Raw genomic sequence first — 27,384 nt, 5'->3', positions numbered from 1 at the left:
ACACTAACTGTGCTCATACACTGTACCAAACATTATGTCCTACGCTCTTTTGGATGTATGCATGTGGCGTGAAGACATGAATTCTTTTTCTCAAACATACGGGGTTTATTAGGAAAAAAGCCTAACAGTGGAAAGGGGGAAAGACTGACAAAGAGTGTTCAATGTGTGTGTTTGTAAAAGGAAGGCGGTGGTGAAGGAATCTCCCCTGAGCTCTAGGTTCTGCGAGTCAGAGAGAGGCAAGATGCTGCAGACTTTGTGATCCTGGTACAGGCTGCAGGGATAAATTTGCTGATCATCATTATGGAGATGGTAAATGAAGTCTTGAGACAATCAATGCAAAGCATATAACTTTGACCATATGTGAGGCAGCAAATATGGAAACCTATGAGTCACATGACAAGGGGCACTAAGAGAAGGAGCAGGGAGTCCAAATTTGGTCTACGAAAGGAAAGAAAGGGAAATACTTCAAGGACAATCAAAGGGTCAGCAGTGCTGCCAGCAAGGTACTAAGAGCTGAAAAGGGTGCCCCAGATAGACAGGTGAAGTCATTCGTGACTTTGATAAGAACCAAAACTGACCGAAGATTATCCTTGCATACAATTTACCAGTGTATCAATAAAACAGTTAAGGAAATTGAAAAAGCCAATAATCACAACAGGAAAGGTTCAATCTCACTCTTAATTATGGTTTTCATTCTTTTCAGAATCATTTGAGGTAACACTTATTATAGCAAGAAAGACAACAACATACTGCAAAGTAAATACAAAACAGCAGAGAGAGTTATTGTGTTTGTATAATATCATCCATCCTCAAAAGTTTATGCATTTAGGTAAAGAAATCTGTAGAAAAGAATTCACCAAATATTAACAATAGTTATCTCTGGGTATCGGCATTTGAGCACACTTCAGTTCAGTTCAGTTGCTCAGTCGTGTCCGACTCCGCGACCCCATGAACCACAGCATGTCAGGCCTCTCTGTTCATTGCCAACTCCTGAAGTCCACCCAAACTCATGTCCATTGAGTTGGTGATGCCATCCAACCATCTCACCCTCTGTCGTCCCCTTCTCCTCCTGCCCTCAATCTTTCCCAGCATCAGGGTCTTTTCAAATGAGTCAAATCTTCGCGTCAGGTGGCCAAAGTATTGGAGTTTCAGCTTCAACATTAGTCCTTCCAATGAACACCCAGGACTGATCTCCTTTAAAATGGACTGGTTGGATCTCCTTGCAGTCCAAGGGACTCTCAAGAATCTCCTCCAGCACCACAGTTCAAAAGCATCAATTCTTCAGTGCTCAGCCTTCTTTATAGTCTCCAACTCTCATATCCATACATGACCACTGGAAAAACCATAGCCTTGACTAGATGGACCTTTGTTGACAAAGTAATGTCTCTGCTTTTTAATATGCTATCTAGGTTGGTCATAACTTTCTTTCCAAGGAGTAAGCCTCTTTTAATTTCATGGCTGCAATCACCATCTGCAGTGATTATACTTGTTTTAAAATATCTACTTTCTGCTTTATTGACTCTGCTAAAGCCTTTGACAGTGTGGATCACAACAAAATGTGGAAAATTCTTAGAAAGAGATAGGAATATCAGACCACCTTACCTGTCTCCTGAGAAACCTGTATATAGGCCAAGAAGCAACAGTTAGAACTGGACATGGAACTGCAGACTGGTTCCAAATTGGGAAAGGCGTGTATCAAGGCTGTACATTGTCACCCTGCTTATTTAAGTTACATGCAGAGTACGTCACGCAAAATGCTGGACTGGATGAAGCATAAACTGGAATCAAGATTAATGGGAAAAATATGAACAATCTCAGATATGCAGATGACACCACTCTAATGGCAGAAAGTGAAGGAACTAAAGAGCCTCTTGATGAAAGTGAAAGAGGAGAGTGAAAAAGCTGGCTTGAAACTCAGCATTCAAAAAACTAAGATCATGGCATCACTTCATCATTTCATGGTAAGCAGATGGGGAAAAACTAGCAGATTTTATTTTCTTGGGCTCCAAAATCATTGCTAATGGTGACTGTAGCCATGAAATTAAAAGACACTTGCTCCTTGGAAGGAAAGCTATGACAAACCTTTGTCAGCAAAGTGATGCCTCTGCTTTTTAATGACAAACCTAGACAGCATATTAGAAACCAGAGGTGTCACTTTGCCAAAAAAGGTCCATCTAGTCAAAACCATGGTTTTTCCAGTAGTCATGGTATGGATGTGAGAACTGGAACACAAAGGAGGCTGAGTGCTGAAGAACTGATGCTTTCGAACTGTGGGGCTAGAGAAGGCTCTTGAGAATCCCTTGGACTGCAAGGAGATCAAATCAGTCAATCCTAAAGGAAATTAATCCTGAATATTCACTGGAAGGACTGATTCTGAAGCTGAAGCTTCAAAACTTTGGACACCTGATGTGAAGAACTGACTCATTTGAAAAGACCCTGATGTTGGCAAAGACTGAAAGCAGAAGGAGAAGGGGACGACAGAGGTTGAGATGGTTGGATGGCATCACTGAATCAATGGACATGAGTTTGAGCAAACTCGGGGAGATAATAAAGGACAGGAAGCCTGGTGTGCTGTAGTCCACGGGGTCGCAAAAAGTAGGACATGACTTAGTGACTAAACAACAACAGCAATTTCTGAGTATTGGGATTCGAGCACACTACAAAGTGCTTTTATAAGTGGACTTGAATTACCTATAATGATAATGAGATTTTCATAAACAGTAGCAATAAAAATAAACCTGGCACAGAGTGAAAGCCAGCAGTTCAAATCAAAAGGGAGTCTGGAAGTGAATGGGGCCATGTATCAGCACAGATAGATATAAGAGCTCAGAGTGAAGAATTAAAGGGTGGCTCTACCTAGAAAGGGCTTCCCTGGTGGGTCACATGGTAAAGAATTCACCTGCAAGGCAGAAGACCTGGGTTCAGTCCCTGGGTTGGGAAGATCCCCCAGAGGAGGGCATGGCAACCCACTCCAGGATTCTCGCCTGGAGAATCCCCATGGACAGAGGAGGCTGGTAGGCTACAGCCCATGGGGTCGCTAAGAGTCACACACAACTGAGCGACTAGGTATGTATATACCCTGTCTTAAAGTAGGTTGGCCTAAGCAACATTTCTCAATGAAAGGCACTTGCACCATGCTGCACAGGGCAATTTCTGATTGTACAGAATGTTCCTTGCGTAGCAGAGTAGGTGGCATACCCGGCCTCCACTCCCAGGTCTCTGTGACAACCACAACACTTGCATACACTTGCATATGTCCTCCAGGTAGTTGAAAAATCACTGACCTGGGGATCTGACCACTTCCGGTGATTTACAATTACCATAGGAACTAGTTATGAAAACCAAGTTCTGAGAACAACTAGAGAGGAAAAATGAGTGGTTGTGATACCTATTTAACATTTAGATCAACACACCAGGACACTTAAATAGTATTCTGAAACCTTTTCCCCTGATGCCCCTGCTCTGAAAGATACAGTTTTTATTTTGCTTTTTACCTATTTTTAATAATTTCTGAGCTTTTATCTCTAATCCTTTTAGTTACACACTCACTATTGAGAGGATTTTTAAAAAAAACTAAATATAAACTATATTTCTTAGGCATTTTATTATTGATTGATGAAATGATATTGAATGAAACACTGGGACTTCTTTTTAAATTTGTTGACAAAGTTAAATCTCACTGCTTATTGTACCAAAAAAAGGGGTGGATGGGACTAGAAAGAAAGGTGCTATGGCAATTGGGATTTAAGTTGCAGGCAGATTCTTTATTGTCCGAGCCACTAGCTAAGCCCCTTAAATGTACTGGAATGATCTAGACAAGTGGTCTCCAGCCTCTCTGGCACCAGGGACTGGGTTTATGAAAGACAACTTTCCCACGGACTGGGGGTTGAGGACCACTGATCTAGATGATTCCTGAACTATAACGCAGAAATTACCCCTCCTAAATCCACTCCAGAAACATTCAAAGATCAGGGACACATAGGAAAATTGGCTTTTAGCTACAGCCAAGTGGCCAACCGTGTTGTCTGTCAACAAAAGTTCTCAGTTCTATGCTTCTCTTAACCCACAAACATTTCACAGCCACATCAACACCATTCCAAATCATAATCTAGGTAAAAGTTCTACAGACTCCCATTTGTATTTTTTAAAAATCAACTATCATGCATGTAAAGCTTATAAAGATTCTGTCTCATAAGAAAATATTTCAATACAATTGAAAGTACGTAATACTACAAGATGCTCTAGTATATGGCTTACCGAGCATACTGCCAGCCACCAGGATATCGAAGAGTGTGTCTGCATAGCGACGATAATCTAATCTTGAGCCTGTGGAGTCCAAAAACTTGGCTACAGCTTCAAGGTCATCACCAGCTTCATTAAGCCCCTGGACAAGTGTATCCCTGAAGACTGTGGGTTCGAATTTCTCTTTTTCATCTAAAATAATAGATAATACAATGGCTCTTTTACTTATACATCATATTGCCAAATGCAACCATACATTTCCTTTGCTCACTGGTTTTTATTTGATAGCACGATTATTCAAAAGTTGAAAGACAATTAAGATTGTCTACTAATTTTTCATGTTAAAGCCCCTGTTTAAATATTCATTTAAGCAACTGATTTCCACTAAATGGGGCCACACTTTAATACATTAAAAAGTTGATGATCAATCATTTGTATCACTCATAGGGTAGGCCAATGTAACTATTAGTAGGCCAATCTAACTATTAACTCTAACTCTCTAATAAAAAATAAAGTATAACAATCAAAAGTTTAAAAAAATTTTTCCTATCCAGGATAGAAAAAGAAAATGACTCAGGGAGACTCACCTAAGAATAAGGGAGAATATAAAAGCAAACAAAATAAAGGCTAGGAGGGAGGAAATAAAGAGGGGTGGTACTTAAAAAAATTTTTTAATTGAGATATAATTGATATGTGATATTAGTTTAATGATTTGATATCTGTACATATTGCCAAATGATCACCATTAAGTCTAGTTAGTCATCACCATATACAGTCATATATTCTGGCTTGTAATGAGAACTTCCAAGATCTTATTTCCAGTATGCAATACAGTATTATTAACTGTAGCTGTCAGGCTGTACATTACATTCTCACTGCTTACTCTACAGTTGGGGGTTTCTTCCTTTTGAATACCACCTCCACCCACTGGCCCACCTCTTCATACCCTCTCCTGCAACCATCAATCTGTTATCTATGAGCTTTTTTGTTGTTTTTATTGTTAAGATTTCACATATAAAGATCATATAGAATTTGTCTTTCTTATTTCACTTAACATAATTCCCTCCACATCCATCCATGTTGTCACAAACAGCAGGGTTTCCTTCTCTTTACTGCTGAGTAATAAAAACTTAGGTTGTCGCTCTACCTTGGCTATTATAAATAATGCCTCAGTGAACACTGGGGTGAATGTATCTTTTTGAGTTAGTGTTTTCATTTTCTTCAGATAAATACCCAGAAGTGGAGCTGCTGGGTCATATGTAGTTCTACTTTTAATTTTTTAAAGGAACCTCCATACTGTTTTTTATAGTGGCTGCACAAATTTACACTCCCACCAAGGGTGTTCAAAGGTTCTCCTTTAACCACATCCTCACCAACACCTGTTACTTCCTGGAAGGATATATATATTTTTTAACAAGATAAGTTATTCCAGAATATTTAAATATTTAATAAATATCTGAGCTATATGTTTATAAATCCAGCTTCAGAGAAGACATTGTCAACCTTCCTGGTTGCATGACCCCTTGGCAACCTTCAAAAATACTAAAGATTCCAAAGAACTCTTGTGTTTATGGACCCACGGAAACTTATTTTATAGAAATAAAATTAAAACTATTTATTACATGAAAGATATTAGTGAGAAGATAGGCACTGTTTTTACACTTTTGCATTTCTTTTAAAGTCTGGAGTAATAGCAGATAGACAAATTCTCAATGTACTGCGTGCAATTTGTTGCAATATCACACATCCTGAAATGACTGTTAAACTCTTGAGAGAATGTGTTAAAGGGGAAAATATTATCTTGGTATCTTATTACGAAAACAGTTTCAATTTTGTAGATGCCCTGAAGTATTTCAGAGGATTTAAGGATACAGATACTATGTAACTTTCTCTCCTCAGCACACTCTAGAGAGACTTCTTTGTGGATGGTCACTTTGGAGTAAAATCTTGAACAAAGTAAGGATCACTTGAAAAAAAGTGAAGGTAACAAACTAGATGTCAGATGAGGAGTTAAAAAAAATGACTAGATAAGACAAAGGATCTAACATTCAGTTCAAAGAATTTCACCTCTTCCCCCTTATAAAGACTGAGTCGGCATATGGGGAAAAGGGGCAAAGGATGACATTCCCCCCAAATATTCTATCATAAATGTCTTTAGAGTAGATATTGCAATTTTTTTTTAAAGGAAGAAGGAGGAGGAGAAGAGAATGCTATGGAAAAAAGAAACATTTCATGAATAAAAAAAGAGTACTTGGAAATGAAAAATATGGTAGAAAAACTTAAGAACTCAATTGAAGAGTTAAAAGAGAAAGCTGAGAGTATCTCTTAGAAACTCACAGAAAAGTCAAAGACGTACATAATAGAAGCATAAAGATAAGAAGAGCAGACTAGCCAAATGTCCAAACAAGTGAATAAAAAGATACTTTTCTTGAAAAGGGGGGGATTTAAAACTTGCAAGAAATTTCAGTTTTAAAGGAGACGTGAGTTTCCCAGTGAAAGATTATCTGTGGACACAGCACAAGGACTGACAGCAGATCCACAAGGAGCCTTCATTACTGTGAAACTTCAGAACAAAGCAAGTCGCTGAAGTTTCAAGGGCAAAAAACCAAATCACATACAAGGTATCAAGAAACAGAACAACCCTGAATTGCCCAACAGAAATACCAGAAGCCAGAAGACAGTCCTTCAAAATTCCAAGGAAAATCAATTTTCAACCCAGAATTCCAGTGTTTGGTCACACTATTAATTAAACATAGTTAAGTGGAGTTCAGTTGCTTAGGCAAGTCTGACTCTTTGCGACCCCATGGATCGCAGCATGCTGGGCTTCCCTATCCATCACCAACTCCTGGAGTTTGCTCAAACTCATGCCCATAGAGTTGGTGACGCCATCCAACTATCTCATCCTCTGTCAGCCCCTTCTCTTCCTGCCTTCAGTCTTTCCCAGCATCAGGGGCTTTTCCAATGAGTCAGTTCTTCGCATCAGGTGGCCAAAGTACTGGAGCTTCAGCTTCAGCATCAGTCCTTCCAATGAATATTCAGGACTGATTTCCTTTAGGATTGACTACTTTGATCTCCTTGCAGTTCAAGACTCAAGAAGTTCAAGACTCTTCTTTAACACCATAGTTCAAAAGCATCCATTCTTCAGCACTCAGCTTTCTTTATAGTCCAACTCTCACATCCATACATGACTATTGAAAAAACCATAGCTTTGACTAGACGGACCTTTGTTGGCAAAGTAATGTCTCTGCTTTTTAATATGCTGTCTAGGTTGGTCATAACTTTTCTTCCAAGAAGCAAGGGTCTTTTAATTTCATGGCTGCAGTCACCATCTGCAGTGATTTTGGAGCCTAAGAAAACAAAGTCTGTCACAATTTCCATTATTTTCCCATCTATTTGCCATGAAGTGATGGGAATAGATGCCATGATCTTCGCTTTTTGAACGTTGACTTTAAGCCAGATTTTTCACTTTCTTCTTTCACTTTCATCAAGAGGCTCTTTTAGCTTCTCTTGCTTTCTGCCATTAGAGTGGTATCATCTGCATATCTGCGGTTATTCTCCCACCAATCTTGATCCCAGCTTGTGCTTCATCCAGGCCGGCATTTTGCATGATGTACTCTGCATATAAGTTAAATAAGCAGGATGACAATATACAGCCTTAACGTACTCCTTTCCCAATTTGGAACCAGTCTGTTGTTCCATGTCCGGTTCTAACTGTTGCTTCTTGATCTGCATACAGATTTCTCAGGAGGAAAGTCAGGTGGTCCAATATTCCCATCTCTTGAAGAATATTCCACAGTTTGTTGTGATCTACACAGTCAAAGGCTTTGACATAGTCAATAAGAAGTAGATGTTTTTCTGGAATTCTCTTACTTTTTCTATGATCCAGCAGATACTGGCAATTTGATCTCTGGTTCCTCTGCCTTTTCTAAATCCAGTTGAACATCTGGAAGTTCTCAGTTCAAGTAATGTTGAAGGCTCGCTTGCAAAATTTTGAGCATTATTTTGCTAGCATGTGAGATGAGTGCAATTGTGTGGTAGTTTGAACATTCTTTGTCATTGCCTTTCTTTGGGATTGGAATGAAAACTGACCTTTTCCAGTCCTGTGGCCACTGCTGAGTTTTCCAAATTTGCTGGCATATTGAGTACAGCACTTTCACAGCATCATCTTTGAGGATTTGAAATAGCTCAGTTGAAATTCTATCATCTCCACTAGCTTTGTTCCTAATGATGCTTCCTAAGGCCCATTTGACTTCACACTCCAGGATGTCTGGCTCTAGGTGAGAGATCACACCATTGTGGTTATCTGGATCATTAAAATCTTTTTTGTATAGTTCTTCTGTGTATTCTTGCCACCTTTTCTTGATATTTGCTGCTTCTTTTAGGTCCATACCATTTCTGTCCTTTATTGTCCCCATTGCTACGTAAGAGCAGATTAAACACATATTAAAACATTCAAGGCCTCAAAAATTATGTTTCTCATTCACTCTTTTTAAAAAGCAATTGAAACAGACACTCCACCAAAACAGGAGAGTAACTCATGATTTCATGATCTTATTAAGTTATGAGATCCTGGGAAAAAGAGAAAAAAATCTAAGAGACAGACAACAGTACTTTTCGGGATAGTAGGAAAAGGGTCATTTCAAGCTGTACTGTTAACAACTGGACAAGTGGCCTAAAGAACAAACTGAATGGAAGAGTGTTTTCCAATGCAATCATACAGTATGAAATGATACATAGTTAGAATTGCTTCAATAAAATGTCATTGTTAGAATTCCAAAAGTGTTTATATGAAGAGATTTACATAACAAAGCAAAGTGTAGTGCTATCTAGTTTTAAGGTACAGAAAGCTAAGAAAAAAAAATCAATTAATATAAACTCATTTAATCCAAAGTGAAAATGGTGTTCAGAAAAATAAATAATAGTTTAGCTCTGAAGACCATGTACCAGGTCACAATGATATAACCCCTAATCAGGAGTCTAGCTAAAACTGATAAAATGAAAGAACACAGACCAAGAAGAGGATTTTGCAGGTGGGTGGGGGGCGTGAAAGAGACAAATCTTCATCTCCCACAGCAGGAAGTGCATCCATAATATACCTCTCCAACAGAAACATCAAGAAACAGCCAAGTAGAAGTGTTATGTGGTCATAGGAATGCAAATGCTAAAAGAAGCAGTTTAAGGTTAGAAAGAAGACTGCTGGAAAACAGACTTGCTGCTGTTACAACATGTTTTGCAGAGTGGTTTGACTATTTAAGCCATGTATGTGTGGACTATTCAAACCATGTACGTGCATGACTTAGATACAATTAAAAACTACATTTTAAATCAGACAGCAGCTATCTGGTTTTTACAGACTGCCTACCTACGGTGTAACAGAAAGGATGTGTTGTAAGAGGTTAATACCACAACCTCAGAAGCAGAGAAGAATGGCATTCCCAGTACCAGTCACAGTCACGCAGCGTAAGATTCCACGAAGACAGATGTAAATTAACTTGAACACTATTTGTCATGAACAAGAGATAAAAGTCCCTTTGATTCCATAAGCAAAACATTATGCAGACAAGAACATGCAAATGTTGACTGTGGGGGAAAACATAATTAGGGTCTTGTTGTGAAGCGGGGGAGGGAAAGAATGGGCACCCTACAAGAACAGATCATGGGGTGTGGGAGGAGCAGGCAACTGTGACCAGAAAGAGGAACTCATTGGCAAGCATCATCCCCCTGCTGGGCATCCAGCTAAAGGGTAATTCTCCTCCCACCTTGGGAAAAAGTTCTGTTTCCCTTAATAAAAAAACGTGAGAAGTAAAAAAAAAGACCACAGGTTGCTCACTAAGTATTAGTCACTCAGTTCTGTCCAACTCTTTGTGGCCCCATGGACTGTAGCCAGCCGGGCTCTTCTGTCTATGGAATTCTCCAGGCAAGAATACTAGAGTGGGTTGCCATTTCCTTCTTGGGTCTCCTGCATTGCAGGCTGACACTTCACCATCTAAGCCAATAGGGAGGACTATTAAGCTTATTAAAACTTATGACCAGCTCCCAAAATCAACTGAGGCCACCCACATAATGGCACCCCAATATACTAGGATGTTGATTCAGGCGGCAGAACAGACTTTTTGATGGTTTGAAAATTATAAATTCGAAGCATTGGATAATATAAGTTGGTCAATAAAGTACAATCCAGACCAAGCTACAAATACAGACAGCTTTGTTTTGAATCCAACAGACAACTTAAAAACTTTCGCTTGTGAAAAGGCTTTCACCCTCCAGTTACACTTTTTCAAAAGACTTGCTAATAGAGAGGAAGGCAGTATATTACAGCCAGAGCTATTTCAACAGTGAGTAATAATGCAGTAGGTCAAAATGCTCACGTATAGCTTGGGAATATTAAAAAGTCATAATGGCCTGGGAGGATTAATAATTATCTTGCAGGATGAAGAACAGAACTCCCATGTGCTAAGTGTTCATCTGCAGGAATATAAAATTCCTGTACAGGAAAATGGCAAGAACGTTAATGGAAGTTTGGGGAAACAAGACAATACTTTCACCCAAAGGTTCTTTTTCACCTTAAACAACCAACAGTAAATATGATGGATTTTCTAACCATACACACAGATTGACTTCCAATATATATTACCTTAAATGATTTACTTCATTAGTTCCTAACACCACTTATTACAAATCTTAAGTTATTTAAAACTGCCAACTCAGATCTAAAGCCTCAGAGAGAAACCTGAGTATGTAGCCACTCTGGATGCCTGATGTTTGGTCATTTTTTCTCACTCCGATTTTCACTAATTTTAATTGTATTTTTCTACAAAATTTAGAGGGGGACCACTTGAATTATTAAACATTTCATCTCGCTCATTTCATCTAAGCATAACAATGGCTCAGGCGAGAAGTGTTCATCCTTCTCAGATTCCCATAAGTCGCAGTAGAAAACACAAAATTTCTTTGCAGAAAATATTATAAGTAAGATGTGCATATTTCATAAAGGATTAGTGCTATATGATGTGCCCTACTATAATGTTTGGGCTTCCCAGGTTGTGCTAATGTTACAGAATCCATTTGCCTATGCAGGAGACATGAGACATGGGTTTGATTGTTTGGGAAGATCCCCTGGAAGAGGGAATAGCAACCCACTCCAGTATTCTTGCCTAGAGAATCCCCAAGGACAGAGGAGCCTGGTGGGCTACAGCCCATGGGGTCACAAAGAGTCAGACACGACTGAAGCAACTTAGCATGCACACACCATAATATTTCATTTTGATGTTAAGAAGAGAAAAAAAAGAACAAAACATTTTTAGACTAACTTGGCAGGGAAGAGCATTAGCTGTGCTAGGGAATACTTAAAAACTGAAGAGAGAGCTTCAGAAGACAGCCTATTAAAATGACCTTGAAATATCCTCTGCAGATTTCTTTTCTCAGCTCTATGAAATTGCCAACCATTTATCTGAAGTCAGCCCCATCATAATAGCAAAAGAAAAGCCAAAACACGATGAATTGTCAGGAGGCACTTTACTGTTATGAAAAGCAGAAAATGAGGCTGATCCATTTTTGCCCCCAGTCAGCAGTTTGCACAAAATGGCTCAAATGCAGCTTTAAATCCTCAACAGACCTGAGTTATATAAATCTAGATCAACTGGCAAATTATGGATAACATATTTCTGGGTGGCTCTCTGTGTGTACTCCTGAAGCAATGAGACGCAGGCACAATCTTGCCCGTCAAATGAATCAGAGGCAAACCAGTTCAGTATGAGAGGCAACCTTTCCGTTTCAGAACTGACTGACTGTAAGAGCCAGTTTACTCGCTGACTCATGCTTGCTCTTGTGCAATCCATCCTAAGGCCCTCTCCTGGCGTTGGAGCTCAGCTACCGTGAATCAGCGTCACGTTAAGAAAGCTGCCTGAGCTGAAGATCCAGGTCTGAGATTAACACGTTCCCTCAGCGGGCAGGTGGTGGCAAACCTTTCTTCACCTCACAGTGGGGCATACGTTAAATATTATCACATTACCAGGAGCAAGAATACCTTAACTGTGACTAGATTTCTGATTAAGTCCTTTGGAAATCATCGACGTCATTTATTTATTTTTTTCCCAAGACTGCTTTACACAATGAGACAAAGAATGCATGCTGGTTTCGGCACCTTGCATGGCTATCTGCTTCCAGACTTCAATCCTCATTGTGTAAGCGGGTTTCTAAAAGGACTAAACACAGGGGGTGGTTCAGGCTATACTTGTTCATCATTTATGGGGATGAGTCAAGAATGCAAAAAATAAAAACATAAAAATAAAAGCATATAAGACAGAAATACTGTACAAAATAACTACTTTTTTGGTTTTTAAAACTTTTTTTCATTTTTTAGAGAGAATGTGAAGTTTTTTTGCAGGCAGCATTTACAGTTAAATTTAGACTTACTGCTACTGAGTGTATATTCTTATAATGTCTTCTTATTCAATTGACCCATTGTATTGAGAAATCTTTTCTTTCTACATGACCACACTGGGCTGCTTCTTACACAGACACCACTACAAGAGAACCTCAGCTACAGACACTGGTGGGGAATGCCAAAGGCCTCTGACACAGGTTAACAATTCAACAGTTTAGTGCTAGAAGACCATTACATAGCTTCTGTTTCATAATCAGTAATGAGGACTTCACAAAGATATTCAATCATCCTTTATCTTTACACATGATACTTCCTTAAATATTTTTCAGTCACTCTCCTCAGTGTTAGTCATACCATGTTTCATATTTTAAGAAGTTTCCCGATCAAGTTTTAGCTCAACTATTCTTAAATCCAAGAGGATTTCTGTATAATTATGCAAAACTGGTTAAATATTTAGAATACTTAAAAATTCTTTATGCAGAGAAATGGTAAGATGAACACAAAAGGAGTCACACATACAGATGTTTTAACAGCCACCATCAAACTGGCTTTATCACTACTTTTCCCACTATAAAAGACACTTGAAAATATCATGAATTTTAAAGTTTTAAAGATATTTAGGTAAATTCATTCGACTTTCTAAAATTCTGAAACAATTACAGCTCTATTATATCTCTTTTCCTAATTTACTCTTCTCGTAGCTTTACTATCTTTGCATATGAACATTTTCTTAAAAACATAAAGAAAGCAAAAACCAAGTGCAAATGTCAAAAATAGTAAAATTTATCAATTGCCTTCATAGCCTCACATGAGACTAAGGGAACCTGAACAGACATAATTACCCTCATTTTGTAGCTAAAGACACAAAGCTCAGACAAGTTAAATGACTTGTTCAAAAATCAAACACCTAAATAACTGGCAGTTCTGAAGCTTGAATGCCGAACTTTAGATTTTACAGTCAGAGCTCAAAAGACAGGAATTAATGAGGTTAGGTGGAAACAAAGATAATACTAATTTTCTTTGTGGAATTAAGAAACCTCACCTAAAAGTGGGCTTCATTGGTAGCTCAGCTGGTAAAGATCCCCTTGGAGAAGGAAACAGCTAGCTACTCCAGTATTCTGGCCTAGAGAATTCCATGGACTGTACAGTCCATGGGGTTGCAAGGAGTCGGACGTGACAGAGTGACTTTCACTTCCCTTCACTTCAGCTACAACTGGAGTCCAGACATGCCTGTAGGGGGAGCTCTTACACCCTCTCATGCACCATCAATTATTCCAAACAGGAAGAGACTTAATGCCTTCATCTCTAGTCTCCAACAGAAAGCTATGGCCTACTTTACTATCCAGAAGGAAGAACAAAACTTTTCTCCACCTAACCACAGCCCAGCCAATCAGAGAGTGTACCAGTGCAACCTATGAGAAGCCTCCATACTTTGGACTTCCAGCTTCCTAATGTGACTCTTGGGTTATTACAGCCCCTCTCAGCTTCCCTCTTTTCTCTGCAACAGCAAGTTCCTCATCCTTTTTCTGATTTGCCCCATAGTTCAAATATCCAAAATTGCAATTTCTTTGAACTATTTTTGAATAAACTGGCTTTTGCTAGTAAAATAACTGGTTTTGTATTATTAAATTTGACATTCTCCAAACTTATATATTGATTAGCACTTTAAACAACATTCCCCCCCCAACCTCGCCCCCTCCCTGCCCTCCTTGCCTCAGCCATACACACGCAAACACAACACAACTTACCCCTTTTCCGAGTTTTGAACCGCTGGCCTGTTAGCACTGGCTTCTGATGCTTATTCATAAAATTTCTAAAAACAAAAAAATAAAGATTATGTGCTTCAAATAAACAGTCCATATATTTCCAGTAAGTATGTTTGACTTTACTCATCTAAATACACTTTTCAAAATGAGATAACTGTAACTACTGAACTAGCAAAACTTTTAAAGTTTTATAATATCTGCTGCTGCTAAGTTGCTTCAGCTGTGTCCGACTCTGTGTGACCCCATAGACGGCAGCCCACCAGGCTCCCCCGTCCGTGGGATTCTCCAGGCAAGAACACTGGAGTGGGTTGCCATTTCCTTCTCCAGTGCATGAAAGTGAAAAGTGAAACTGAAGTCGCTCAGTTGTGTTCGACTCTTCGCGACCCCATGGACTGCAGCCTACCAGGCTCCTCTGTCCATGGGATTTTCCAGCCAAGAGTACTGGAGTGGGGTGCCATTGCCTCTAGTGTTGACAAAAGACACAAGGAAAATAATCATAGACATAAACTTTGGCAGAAGGGATAAAGTCCATGCAATACGTTTGGAACACATTTGGTGAATATAAATATTTACATGTACAAAACCTATGGTCCAGCAATTCCTTTACAAGGAATTTATTCTAGTTATACCCACCAAGTATGTAAATATACTCATGGTATGTAAATATACTCATGTGTATCTAAAAGGATTTAGTTGCAACATTGTTGGATGCATAAATAAATGAAAAATTCAAATACCCATAAACCAGTATCTGGTTCAATAAGTTATAATAAGCCATTGAATGGAACTATGAAGCATTACAAAATAAAATAGATCCAAATGTACTACATATGGCCCTGGCTACCTCTCTGATTAAGTTTCCTATACCTATCTTTTCCCATCACTCACTCCTCTAGTCACCCAGCCCTCTGCTTTTCCCACTGGGCCAGGGAAGGTCATTTTTCTTCTGGGAAGACTCTTTCCCAAGGCATTCATGTGGCTTTACTCTCTGCACACAAACACCTCCTTTTCAGAGAAATTCCCAGACCATCCTGACTAACAAGGCTCCGTGTCTTTCTCTAGCTTTATTTCTCTTCATTGCTTATAGCAGCCCCTGGCATTCTTTAGGATTTGTTTGCCACGGTCTATTGCCCTGATGACAGTGTAACCTCCCTGTGGGCAGGGACTTCACAAGTTTTACTCAAAACTGTATCTTTAGGACCTAAAACAACACTGAGATCAAGTATTGAATAAATAATTGTCAGTAAGCTGTCATACTGAGAAAGATGTTCAAGGTAAATTGTGAAGGGAAAAAAGCAAATTGAATAAGAGTGCAAAGCATAATTTTTTGGTTAAAAGGGGGTACGTGTAATATTTGCTTTTCCAGGCAAGGAACATTTAAGAATGAGACAAGAAACAGTTTTTCATTTGTTTGTTTACTTCAGAGGATGCATATTTGGGCTTTTTAATTCTTCTACTGGAGTTAATAATTTAAAGTATTATAAATTATCTTTTAAAAAAGTGAAAAATCTGCTCTAAAAAGAGCTTCTACAAACTGAGAATAACCTTGCTGACATAAATATTACAATCTGAAAGTGTATCTAGATTGCCTAAGTTATGAAGACCAAACAACTCAAGATAATGTGAAGCAAATTATTTCTCTTTCAAAGTTTTTTAAAATTGTAATTACAAAACATTCTCAAGAATGTGGGAAAATTATTCAATTTATGTACCAAAACTTTCTTCCCACCCATCCAGTGAAAGAAGAGAAACACCCATTTTCACATAGAAAGCAATCTATTTATCTTGGAAAAACTTGAATCGCCATTTCACAAGTGAAATTCATTAAAAATAAAGTAACAAAGCCCAACAGTAATTTCTTTCATGGTTAAAGAGAGAGAATTTTTATCAGTCTTATAAAATGAACTTACTACATTCTGCTTTTAGATATAAAGGTGACTAAGCTAGATTCCAAGCCCTCAAGGAGCACAGAGTCCAGCAGGAGATAAAATACAAACATTTCCAGTACAATGAGGCAGGTGAAACAACAGCGGGGCTCCCCTAGGTCAAGAGTAGCGAAGGGATCCACAGATGTACGCGTATGGGGCAGCAGCTGCATATGAAATAGTTACAAATGCAATAACCTTAATCAGTGAAATCTCATTTCACTTGAGAGGCACTGGAAACAGAGTTTCTAATGCATTATGTATATTTACAGAAAAGTTCTTTCATTCAGGATTTTCCCTGTTGGCATTTTCAACAGATTCACTCTAGATCTACTGGGGCACAAGTAATGAATATAGCTAAGTGTGCATGTAGTTTCCTTAATGTTTCCATACCTCCCCAAACACAACAAATATTATACAAAATATTTTCTTGTGTTAGCAAAGAAAAAAATACCTGTTAAAGGGTTTGGGTCTTGTACTGAGATACACAACCAAAAATAGAGCCTGAAACTTCTCCAGGAGCTGAACATGTATGGAAGGCATTACCCTTTGCCAAAGATGTTTTTATTTCAGAATTTAAAATTATTTTTAAAGTGTGTGCCCCTTCTATTAGAGTCTACAGTATAAATACATAGAATTCTCTAATTACCTTAATATCTTATTTCTGTTTTCCTGCTAATGGAGAATTACCACCGAACAAAACCTACCTAGGAGTGAATTACTGTATTTTAAAAATTCTTTAGCTCCATTTATAATACCTTCTTTAGTTTTAAACAGGAAAGTTTGTATCTTCAAAGTTCAGTTATGTGGGCTTGTTTTATACAACCTGAACATATTCTATGTGGAAAATAAGGTAAGAACACATAAATGTTTAAAAAAAGTATGCAAAGATTTTTGACATATACAACATCAAAAATTAAAATAAACAAACACACACACATAGAGATTCACCTAGGGGTATTGAATGACTAAGTGAAGATATTCTGTTCACCAAAAGTCTCTATCACTTAGCTGTTACTATTTGGAGCAGAGGCTTGGCTGTTCTCTAAATTTAGCTCTGGTGCTACATTATAATCTGCTCCAGAGAGGGTCAGCCTTTATAAGGCATTCACTGAATCCTGGCCGAAGAAGAGCAAGGGCGTGTAGACTAAGAAACTGCACCAGCTTAAACCTGGGCAAGTCACAGCAGAAGGGCAACGACGGCAGTTCTCTTAGGCCAACCAAAAAAGGTCACAGTTATTAGATTGCATTACAATTTATAACTTGATATCCACTAACTAACAGCATGATAATTTGGCTTCCATTCAGAACACTGTAACTCAAACATTCGCAGAGAAAAATAAGCTCATGTCCCACCAAAATGGAAAAGCTCCATGGTTTAAAACAGTACTTATTTTTTAAAAATTTTTATGTAAAGTTGGAAATGTTAGAAGATTAGGTCATAAAAATACTAAAATGATCCACTCAATCAAACATTAGAGACCAGGTCCTCTATTAATGAAATAACAATTTAAAATCAATTTCTATTTGAGCCTAAATGGCTAACTGACCTCACACCCTTTTCACATTCCATCTCTCACTTCCAACCAGACTCTGGGCTGCAGTGTGACGAGGGGTCAGCAGCACTGAGGGGCCTCATGGCTGCTGTAGGCTAATTCTGCCACTTGCCCTGCCCACATTGAGTAGACTGACACCTCGTGAGTTGCCTTCCCTTATACTCTTCTTTAATTCTCTCCATTTTGGAAAGTGTCTGATCAGTCAGAGACAGACATATCTTCCAGCTGTCCCTCCTAGGGGAAGCTTGTTCTCAACTAGTAATTTAGAGATCTTGCCTGTCCTGGTCTGGCTCATCTCTGAAGTATGATAACCTACTTTATGTAAGGCATTTAATACCGCTAATATATACTACACATAAAATAACTGCTATTCAAACAATCTCGACATTATGAATATGGATTCTCTAAAGTGGGGGTCACAATCTTTTTCCATAAAGGGACAGAAAGGAAGTATTTTAGGCTCTGCGAGCTACAAGGTCTCTATTCTTACGATTCGCTGTTACAGCCTGCCTGAAAGTAGCCACAGGCAAAATGCAAAGAGGTGGTCCTGGTTGCATTCCAGTAAAACTTTATTTACAAAACAAATAGTGGCTCAAAATGGGCCTCCAGACTTTAGTCTGCCAATACCCATCCTAGAAAGTGAAGTGAGGTCGCTCAGTCCTGTCTGACTCTTTGTGACCCCATGGACTGTAGCCTACCAGGCTCCTTCGTCTATGGGATTCTCCAGGCAATACTGGAGTGGGTTACCATTTCCTTCTCCAGGAGATCTTCCCGACGCAGGGATTGAACCTGGGCCTCCCGCATTGCAGGCAGACGCTTTAACCCCTGAGCCACCAGGAAGCCATCCTGGCAAGGCAGTGCCTAACACTACTGTCTGTGACACTGAGAACGTTCTGTATCTGCACTGTCTAATATGGTCGCCACTAGACACCTGTAGCATCCTTGGAGTGTGGCTAGTGTGAATGAGGAAGAAAATGCTTAATTTTATATAATTGTTATTAGTGAAAACTGAAACAGCCAACATGCCTAGTGGCTATCATGACGGGCAATCCCGTTCCAAAGCATTCCCCATGGCTCAACACACAAACTTGATAAGACTTGATAAGAAGATGAAAATATACTCAAAGAAAAGCAATTTCTTACTTAGCATTTTTCAAATAAAGTAACTGCAGAGCATTTTGCCCAAATTTCAAAACTACATGTCTATAGCAGGAAAGAAAAGAAAAAGTACCAAACTCCAAGGTGAAACTCTCTGGGTACAATCAATATTACTTAAGACAATGGCAACAAAAAGACCTCCGATTGATTCTGATACTAACAATGATTTTTGCTGTTGTTTAGTTGCTAAGTTGTGTCTGACTCTTTGTGACTCTGTGGGCTGTGGCCCACCAGGCTTGTCTGTCCATGGGATTTCCCAGGCACACTTTATTCTTTGGGTATGATACTGTTGCCATACAAAATTATACCCAAAGAATAAAGTATGTTGTACAGATGCAACAACACCAGGACACAAAACTCAAAATATTACTGAGCCACTTCACTGCAATATTCTAGGGAAATACTCTGTGTTTAGAAGCAAGTTTCAAGAATTTAACTCTACATAAGTTTCAGTATTTATAATAATTGAAATAACATTAAAATTTAAAATAAGTAGCCTATCTATAAAAGAAGAATGTTTTAAAATACAGGCAAATATTTCTTTAATATAAATATTATTGTTATATTCATATCCACTTCACTTTTATAATTAATGATATCAAAGGACAAAAATATTTATCTTAAAAAGTACAAAACAATAAACTGAAACAATAGTTTCCAGTGAGGAACACTAACGATTGGAACTTAAATTGTGCTGCTAAGCAATGACTTTATAAGAGGGATCAAAAGCCTAAGGAATTGTGCTGTGAAAAAAATAAACACTGAGTTAATTATGTTCATCTAAATCTTCCTTAAGAAGACAGAAAAGCATCATGATTAAATTTTTATTATAACATTTCCAAATCTATTTCATGTCTTAAACTTTATCTTGTTTTTGAATACTGGATTTTTGCTTCCCTTTTAATAAAAATATTTCAGAAATTACATTTTAACTATCACTGTACAACCTCTTCATTGAAATAAGATGATTACATAATGTCCCTTATTTCATCTCAATGAAATTATTTTCAAAAACTCCCAAGAAGTATAAATAACTCCTAAATAGTTTCACTCTGCTTATCCATTCATGCCATCTATTTAATGAACCCTATACAAAGTCCCTGGGGCAAGCACACCTCCTTCTCTGGAAGCTTCCACTTTCCCCAGAGGCAATCTCTCCTGGGCCCTTCCCTTCCCCCAGCAACTGACCAGCCCCTCTCAGCTTCCCAGATGGCCTAATCTTGCTGATGTTATTCTTATGTCTCAACACTCTGAAAAACACAAACACACCTTCAACTACAAACACTATATATTTTAGCTTTTAGAAAAGTCATCCCTCAAACATAACATCTCAGGGTGTTTTAATAACAAAATGTCCTACAACCTTTGTGCTAGATGAGACCCTTAGAATTTTTATCTACAAGACAAGAGGATGGTGATAAGAGCTGCATACCTACTAGAATACTTCAAGCTGTAAATTTGGAGAATTTAGAGGAAGTGGTGGCATGAAACAGAGAAATATCCAATGATTAAATGTCTAGCTGTGGTTTAAACATGTTTATTAATTTATCAAGCATTTGAGGGGCGCTTACTCTGTGTCAAGCACTGTGCTAGAGCAGTGGCTTCACTCCAGGGTTAATTTCCTTCCCCAAGGGACATTTGGCAGTGTCTGCAGACATTTTTATTTGTCATGCTGGGAAGACTGGGGTGCTACTGGAATCTAGTAGGTTGAGGCCAGGGCTGCTGCTGAACCATGTTGTAGGAGAGCCCCCTACAGCAAAAGGTTATCTGGTCCAAAATTTCCAGTGTCAAGGTTGGAAGACCCCACACTGGAGAGGAAAAACAGCGAGCAAAGCCAAAGACGGGCTTTGCTCTCAAGAACTGAAAATTGTACACACAGGTCTGCACATATCAGAGCCGCAATCAGGCAGATATTTCCTTGAGAGATTTGTTTGCCAAACAGTAATGTCAGTTTTAGACAAAACAAATGTATCACTGAGTAGCTCTGGTGAGGACTGATGATAATGAGGAGACTATGTATATGGGCAGAGGGTATATATGAAATCTCTGTACCCTTAACTTTGATGTGAACCTAAAAAAATTAAGTTTAAAAAATCAGCAGGGAGTGGTGTCAAATACTAGAGCGCAAACCAGTTGATTTAGGCTAATTTTGTATCAAACACAAAAGTGATGGGAATGTTTATGACTATCAGCACAAACAGAAGATTAGATGGTAAGTTATTATGGCAAGGGGGATTGAAATCTGTTCCTCTATTAGCGTGTTAATCAAGGAGCAGAAGAAAACAGAATTTTCTGAAAAATGAAACAAAAATACTAGACTGGTAACTAGTGGGAGAATGCTGCTTTGGAGCAGTGGCTTAAAAAACATGGGAATGGACCTTCAGGAAGTTCAAACGTGGTGGTGGGCAGAAGTCCAAATATCTTCTCACTTGTGAATTCTCCCAGGCCACTCCTGCCCCCATTCTCCCAGGAGGGAACCTGCCCAAGCCTGTTTAGCAGATGAAGCTTTATTCGAAGAGTTGAACACACACAAAAAGTTACACATGCCTATTTCACAATGAGGAGAGCATAAACTGGATATAAATATCCAACCTTAGCCTGGGACTTATGGGACACAGCACACTGATATGAGACTGCATTCCCAGGTACAATTTTAAAGGAGTGAATTATACAAACTCAAATTAAAAGGGGGAAAGAAGGCCAGAGCACAATTACAAACTCTCATGTATACTTTCTAAAAAAGCCTAAACATATAGAGAATAACTCCTTTGCATTCACTTATTAAATATACACTGTGCTGTGCTAAGTCACTTCAGTCTTGTCCAACTGTTTGTAACCCTGTAGACTGGGCCCTGCTAGGCTCCTCTGTCCATGGGATTCTCCAGGCAAAAATACTGGAGTGGATTGCCATGCCCTCCTCCAGAGGATCTTCCAGATCCAGGGGTCAAACCCGAGTCTCTGATGTCTCCTGCACTGGCAGACAGATTCTTAACCACTAGCGGCACCCGGGAAGCCCTACCTGGTACTGGCAATAGGGATGCAGTGGGGACCAGACAAGATGCATAGATGAGATGCCTGGTGCTCACTTTCTAGCAGGTGGGGTTCTGAGCCAAGCACTGCACAAAATTAGCTGGCAGTGTGAGTTAAGAAGGAATGGTCTCCAGCATGTTAAAGTCCTTCGTGATGAATTTGAGTTGCAAATTGTGTTTATTAATGCTTTAACAATTCGATGTGTGTTATTGTTGTTGTTTTTTACTTTTTAACTTATAATGGCTATCCATGAAGCTTGGAACACTTTGAAACCTGAAGAACTAAACCTAGACCCACTCTGATAAGCTATAGACTCTGATAAGACTCTGAGATGTCATGCCACTTGTCTGAGGCCATGCATTCCATTCTAACCTTGGTGATAACAGCAGAGATCAAAGAGGAAAAATCAAACACAGAACAGCCAGGGCCAGAACCCATCAACTATCTCCTCACAGTGCACTTCCTCCAAAGAACCAACCAAAGTTTGTCGGGTAACAATTTACATGATCCTTGACGGCAGCTTTTTCATTATGTGCCTCATGGATTTTATGGGTTTAGAGTTAGAGAGAGTGAAGCATAAATATTAATTTTAATGTCTAGTTCAGCACTTGGATAAACTAAATTAGCATATGTTACCTCCAAAATGCCAAATAGTTCTCTGTGGAGTTCTGGTAAGGAAAAACACATTCATCTTTAGCAAGAGGATTTAACAGAAATCCTGACTCTTATGGACATGTAAACAGTAGGAAATTTATGGCTCCCTGGTTTCTGGTACTATGGGAGCCAGTGCCCAACTTGCTTCCTGCAGAGGCTCAACCCTCATGTAAACACCATCTTCACACTCCTCCAAGCCGAGAAGTGGCATCCTTTCCTCTAGCCAGCAGCTTCCTCTGTACCAGCGACACGGGCTTCTCCTTCCTATTTACAATAACCCCTTTCTATTACCTTGTATACTGAGAAGAATGTATGTCCTGTTCTTTTTTTTCTTAGAAATGGTCACAAATCCAGGAAGCCATAGACGTTGGTTTGAAAACCATTCAAGTCTTTTGTGTGAATATGAGAAAAAGGACGACAGTAGAATATTATAAAATCGCACACCTCACAGTGGCTTATGATAAAGTCTCCACAGTGCTAAGAGTTAATATTCATTACTGTTTCCCTTCTCTGCCCAGTGGTTGTCTTCAGATTTACTTAGAAGTCCTCAAAATAACAGTGCATCTAACAATTATTTTCTGAAAGTCCTCATCTAACATAAAAATAAGTTGGATTATGAGAAGAGGAAACATAATTCTACATCGCTCACAAATCTGTTATTATTGTTTTCCTATTAATATATCATTTCTGTAATTAAGATAATTAAAGATAACAAAACAAAAAATACCAAAGACTACACCTGCAGTTAAAAAATCAGGCAAGAACAACGAAAGCACTCTCTTTTGGTGTTTGTCAAAGAAGAATGGGTCATTCAGTGAGTTATCTAAAGCTTTTATTTTCAAAATAGTTTACAAATATGACTATCAGAACATTTTTTGGCACTCTTCACTCATCACATGCCAAATTTAGAACAGGTCAGTTCATTCTAGTTGGCATTTAACTGCCCAAAAGATACTAGCCAAAGAGACCCATGGCCCCAGCACATACATCAGAGTGAGCTAAGAATGAAAAATACTCTTGTATACACTGCTGATAGTGGTAGATTTTATATTTTAAAAAATTTAGAAATTATTTTAAATTATCACAAACTTTTTTCCCCCGTAGATATAAAGGAAAAAATGTTGTGGAAACTCCTAATGACAATCACAATCCCGCATTAAAGTGATTCACATTAATCTGATTATTAAATCCAAGTTGCATCTCTCAGGTCTAACTGTTTCAGTCATTATTCCATTCGTCAATAAAAGTAGAAAAAAAAACGGAACAATCCAATGGGCAAAAAAAAAATCAGAGAAGAAAATTCTTTAAAGGCACTGTATAGATAAAAAGAGGTTCCATGGATTATATTTCATTTGTAAAATAAATTTCATAAACAATTTCCTACTCATTTGATTGTCTAGCTGTTTTGGCTATTGATATTTTAGCTATTTTGGATAATTTTGAATCAGTTTGTATTCAAGGACACAATATCCTAATAAGTATATGATTTTCTCTTCCATTGCTTCTTTTCATGTCCATTTCAACTTTCCTGTTACCAACAATTCTAAAGATACTGCTTTATAATTTTCAGTTTAGTCGAAAACATGTGATGTCATAAACTCCTTGAGAGCAAGAACAAACCTAGTGTGCTTTAAAATACAATCTACCTCTTCTATGACGTAAAAATTTCTAGTTCCAAGATGGTCAGCCAGAAAATTACAGGCAATATTTATTTTATAAATATTTATGTTACAGTATATTATGGAGTTGTTTTCTTAGGGGTTGTCCTCCCTGGAATGTTTTCCATTTTCTGGCTCACCTGCCCAAATTCACCAATCCTTCCACACTCTGCTCACAATCTCATTTTCTCTGAGCCTCCCATTGAGCGCCACCCATTCTGGAACCTACACATGTGGACTGTGTTGCTCAGATTAGGCATTGGAGAAGGCTGTTTGAAGGAGGAGCTGAGAAGGATTTGAGTAAAATGTGAGGCAGAAATGGGTGGAGAAGGGCACTCTGGGAGCAGGAAACCTCTGGGTGGATAGGGGAATAACCACATTGTTCAAATTAAAGTTGAAAGACTGGAAGGAGCCAGACAGCCACTTGAACAGGCAATGGACTCTAGTCATTGTTTCAGAGACTGGCAGGTCTCCTAGAGGACACTGGAAGCCTCTTGAGGACAAAGACCACATCTATCATTTGGGATTTGCTGAAAACAGATACACACCAAGAGATGTAATTCTAATAACTCTATCTCAGGATTTTATACATATATATATATATATATATATAATGTTAATCCTGACATAGAGTTATTAGAATTACATCTTTTATGAAAGTCTCTCTTGAAAAACAAATCTCTTCCAAAATGTAGGAAGAAGGGCTTATATGAATACTAATTTCTATACAATTTTACTTTAAAATGACTTCTTACCTAGGCCTACAACTATGTTATTCATCTACTTCTCAACTGTAAAAACAGGGAGAATTGGCCCTAAAAATATCAATTAGTTTTTATATAACACTTTATAGTTCACAGGGCATCCTCAAGAATCCTCAAAGTCACGATGTAAGTTTGGTTACCATCCCTGTTTTATATATGAAGAAAGTGAAAGCAAGAGAGGTTGCCTTGGAAAAGCCACCTCATCACAGAGCCGTGGCTTTGCCACTCTGATTCTCAGGGCTGTGGCCGTGCTTGGCTGTCTCCCAGGGCTCATCCATAATCATTTCCCACCAGGTCAGAAGAGGCTACTTAATGGGACTGTGGAGTATAGACTCCACAATCAACAGACCAGGAAGAGATTTTACTCAGAGGCTGATGAATGTAGTTTTAAGGGCAGCTTCATCTGCTGGGTTGTTCTAACAACCCAGCAAAAGACAATCAAATAATGAGACATAAAAACACTGCTTTTCTACCTTAAATGTATTTATTGGGAAGGCGAATACTACCTTTCCCTTCTGATGCAGAAACAGCTTTCTATTTTTAATTATTGCAATTGCTTTACTATACTCAGAGATAAAGAGGCAGCAGCCTAGAGTTTTAAATTCCACAGTGACCTAGCGAATATAAATACATATGAGTTGAAGTTGGAAGCACCCGCGTGTGTGCGCTTCAACATTACCTGGCAATGAGACTGGATTGGCTGCATTGCCTTAGATATTGTGAAGGCTTGGCTTTGAAGCTTAATTAAATATGCTTTAAAAACCCTTCCAAAAAAAAAAAAATCTGGACGATTATAAATGATACCAAAATATTTCATATTGGCCTCTGGAAATATTAACGTTTCATAAGTCCACAACATCATACAAGAAATGTAAACATCAGGACACACAAGTTATAAAGTTTTAAGAATTCAGAAAGCAGGTGTCAAAATGAGCATTTAGTTAAGCAAACCCTGAGGAAGGGCATGGCAGGCACACCTGAGTGCGGTCCTCATTTCCTACACTGAGAGATTTGTTCTAACTACACTGATGCTGCTCACAACATTACCAAAGTACTCCTTCTTTGGAAATGTCTTCTGACGTGGTTTATGAGACAGAGAAGAAAATCGGTCTCTCTACTTCATTCATATCTTGATTTTCTCAGTTAAACTAAATATATATGCACCCCTTGTTCAGACTTGTCTGCAAATTACTGTCAGAGTTCAAAAAGGATGAAGATTAACTGACACCAGGATATTCATAAGCCTGTGGCACAGCACTGAGAATGCCACCTACCCCTTCTTCATTCGGGGGAGAAGTTAAAATGTGACATGAACAGTTTACGGAAATGCATTGTTCACAAGACAACCTTTTGCACGTTTAGGTGTAACTGTTTTAACATTAAATGGATAACTGCATAAGCTAAACTCCAAGGACAGAGAAAGAATGTTTGTATCCATATTGCTTTCTTTTTTTAAAAAAAACTGAAACAACAATTTCTTAAGAAGCTGTAATACTTCCAAACCTTCCTTTTTATTTCTTTATTTTTTTTAATTTATTTGGCTGCACAGGATTTTACTTGCTACACGCAGGATGCCTTAATTGTGGCATATGGGCTGTAGTTCCCTGACCAGGGATTAAACCTGGGTCCCCTGCATTGGGAGCACAGAGTCTTAACCACTGGACCACCGGGGAGTCCCAAACCTTCCTTTTTAAAACTTCATTACGGAAAAATCTCAAACATATCAAAAGCAGAGAGAATAACGAAGTCAGTGTACTCACTGCCCACTTTAAACAGTTAACAGCATTGGTGAGTTTTGTCTCATTAATATTCTTACTCAGTCCCTTCCCATCACTGTCACAAAATTAGATTAAAGCCAGTGTTAGATATCCTACCATTCCCGCCTTAAATAATTCAGTACCCATGTCTAAAAGATAAGGGATATTTTAAAATATAACCATAATATTAGTTTCAGACCTAAAGGAAAATGAAATTCCTTAATATCATCAAATATCCAACTCAGTCAAGAAGTGTACCTAAGAGTCAAATGTCAATGAAAACATTACCCACCAAAGTTACAACACTCAAAAATGAGCTATTCCCCTGCAATAAAAAAACAAACAGCATTCTCTTAAAGCACAGAGTTGGAAGTCAAAGGTTTCAAAGAGAATCCAGGCATGGTTTGCAAAATTTGTAGCACATACATATGAACAATTTTTTTTTTCTTGGTTGATAGCATTCATCAGAATGTCAAGCAGCTTGAGAC

At 38.4% G+C, this 27,384-nt stretch overlaps 1 protein-coding gene and 1 non-coding gene across 3 annotated transcripts in view; both read right to left on the bottom strand.

The window, feature by feature from the left end:
* BZW2 (basic leucine zipper and W2 domains 2) overlaps positions 1-27,384 on the bottom strand; it is a 63,332-nt gene that overhangs the window by 31,591 nt on the left and 4,357 nt on the right. For both annotated transcript variants that reach the window (XM_069587595.1, XM_069587596.1), the window contains exons 2-3: positions 14,377-14,441; positions 4,258-4,434 (exon numbers count right to left, since the gene is read on the bottom strand). In XM_069587595.1, the coding sequence (XP_069443696.1) occupies positions 4,258-4,434; positions 14,377-14,441 (242 nt within the window). The remainder of the gene's footprint in view (positions 1-4,257; positions 4,435-14,376; positions 14,442-27,384) is intronic.
* TRNAG-CCC (transfer RNA glycine (anticodon CCC)) lies at positions 26,740-26,812 on the bottom strand. The gene has a single exon. It is a non-coding gene; the product is annotated as a tRNA-Gly (tRNA).

This window comes from Ovis canadensis, chromosome 4, assembly GCF_042477335.2.
Source record: "Ovis canadensis isolate MfBH-ARS-UI-01 breed Bighorn chromosome 4, ARS-UI_OviCan_v2, whole genome shotgun sequence".
Lineage (NCBI taxonomy): Eukaryota > Metazoa > Chordata > Mammalia > Artiodactyla > Bovidae > Ovis > Ovis canadensis.
The sequence above is the reverse complement of the archived record's forward strand: the minus strand, read 5'-3'. Positions and strand labels throughout refer to the sequence as shown.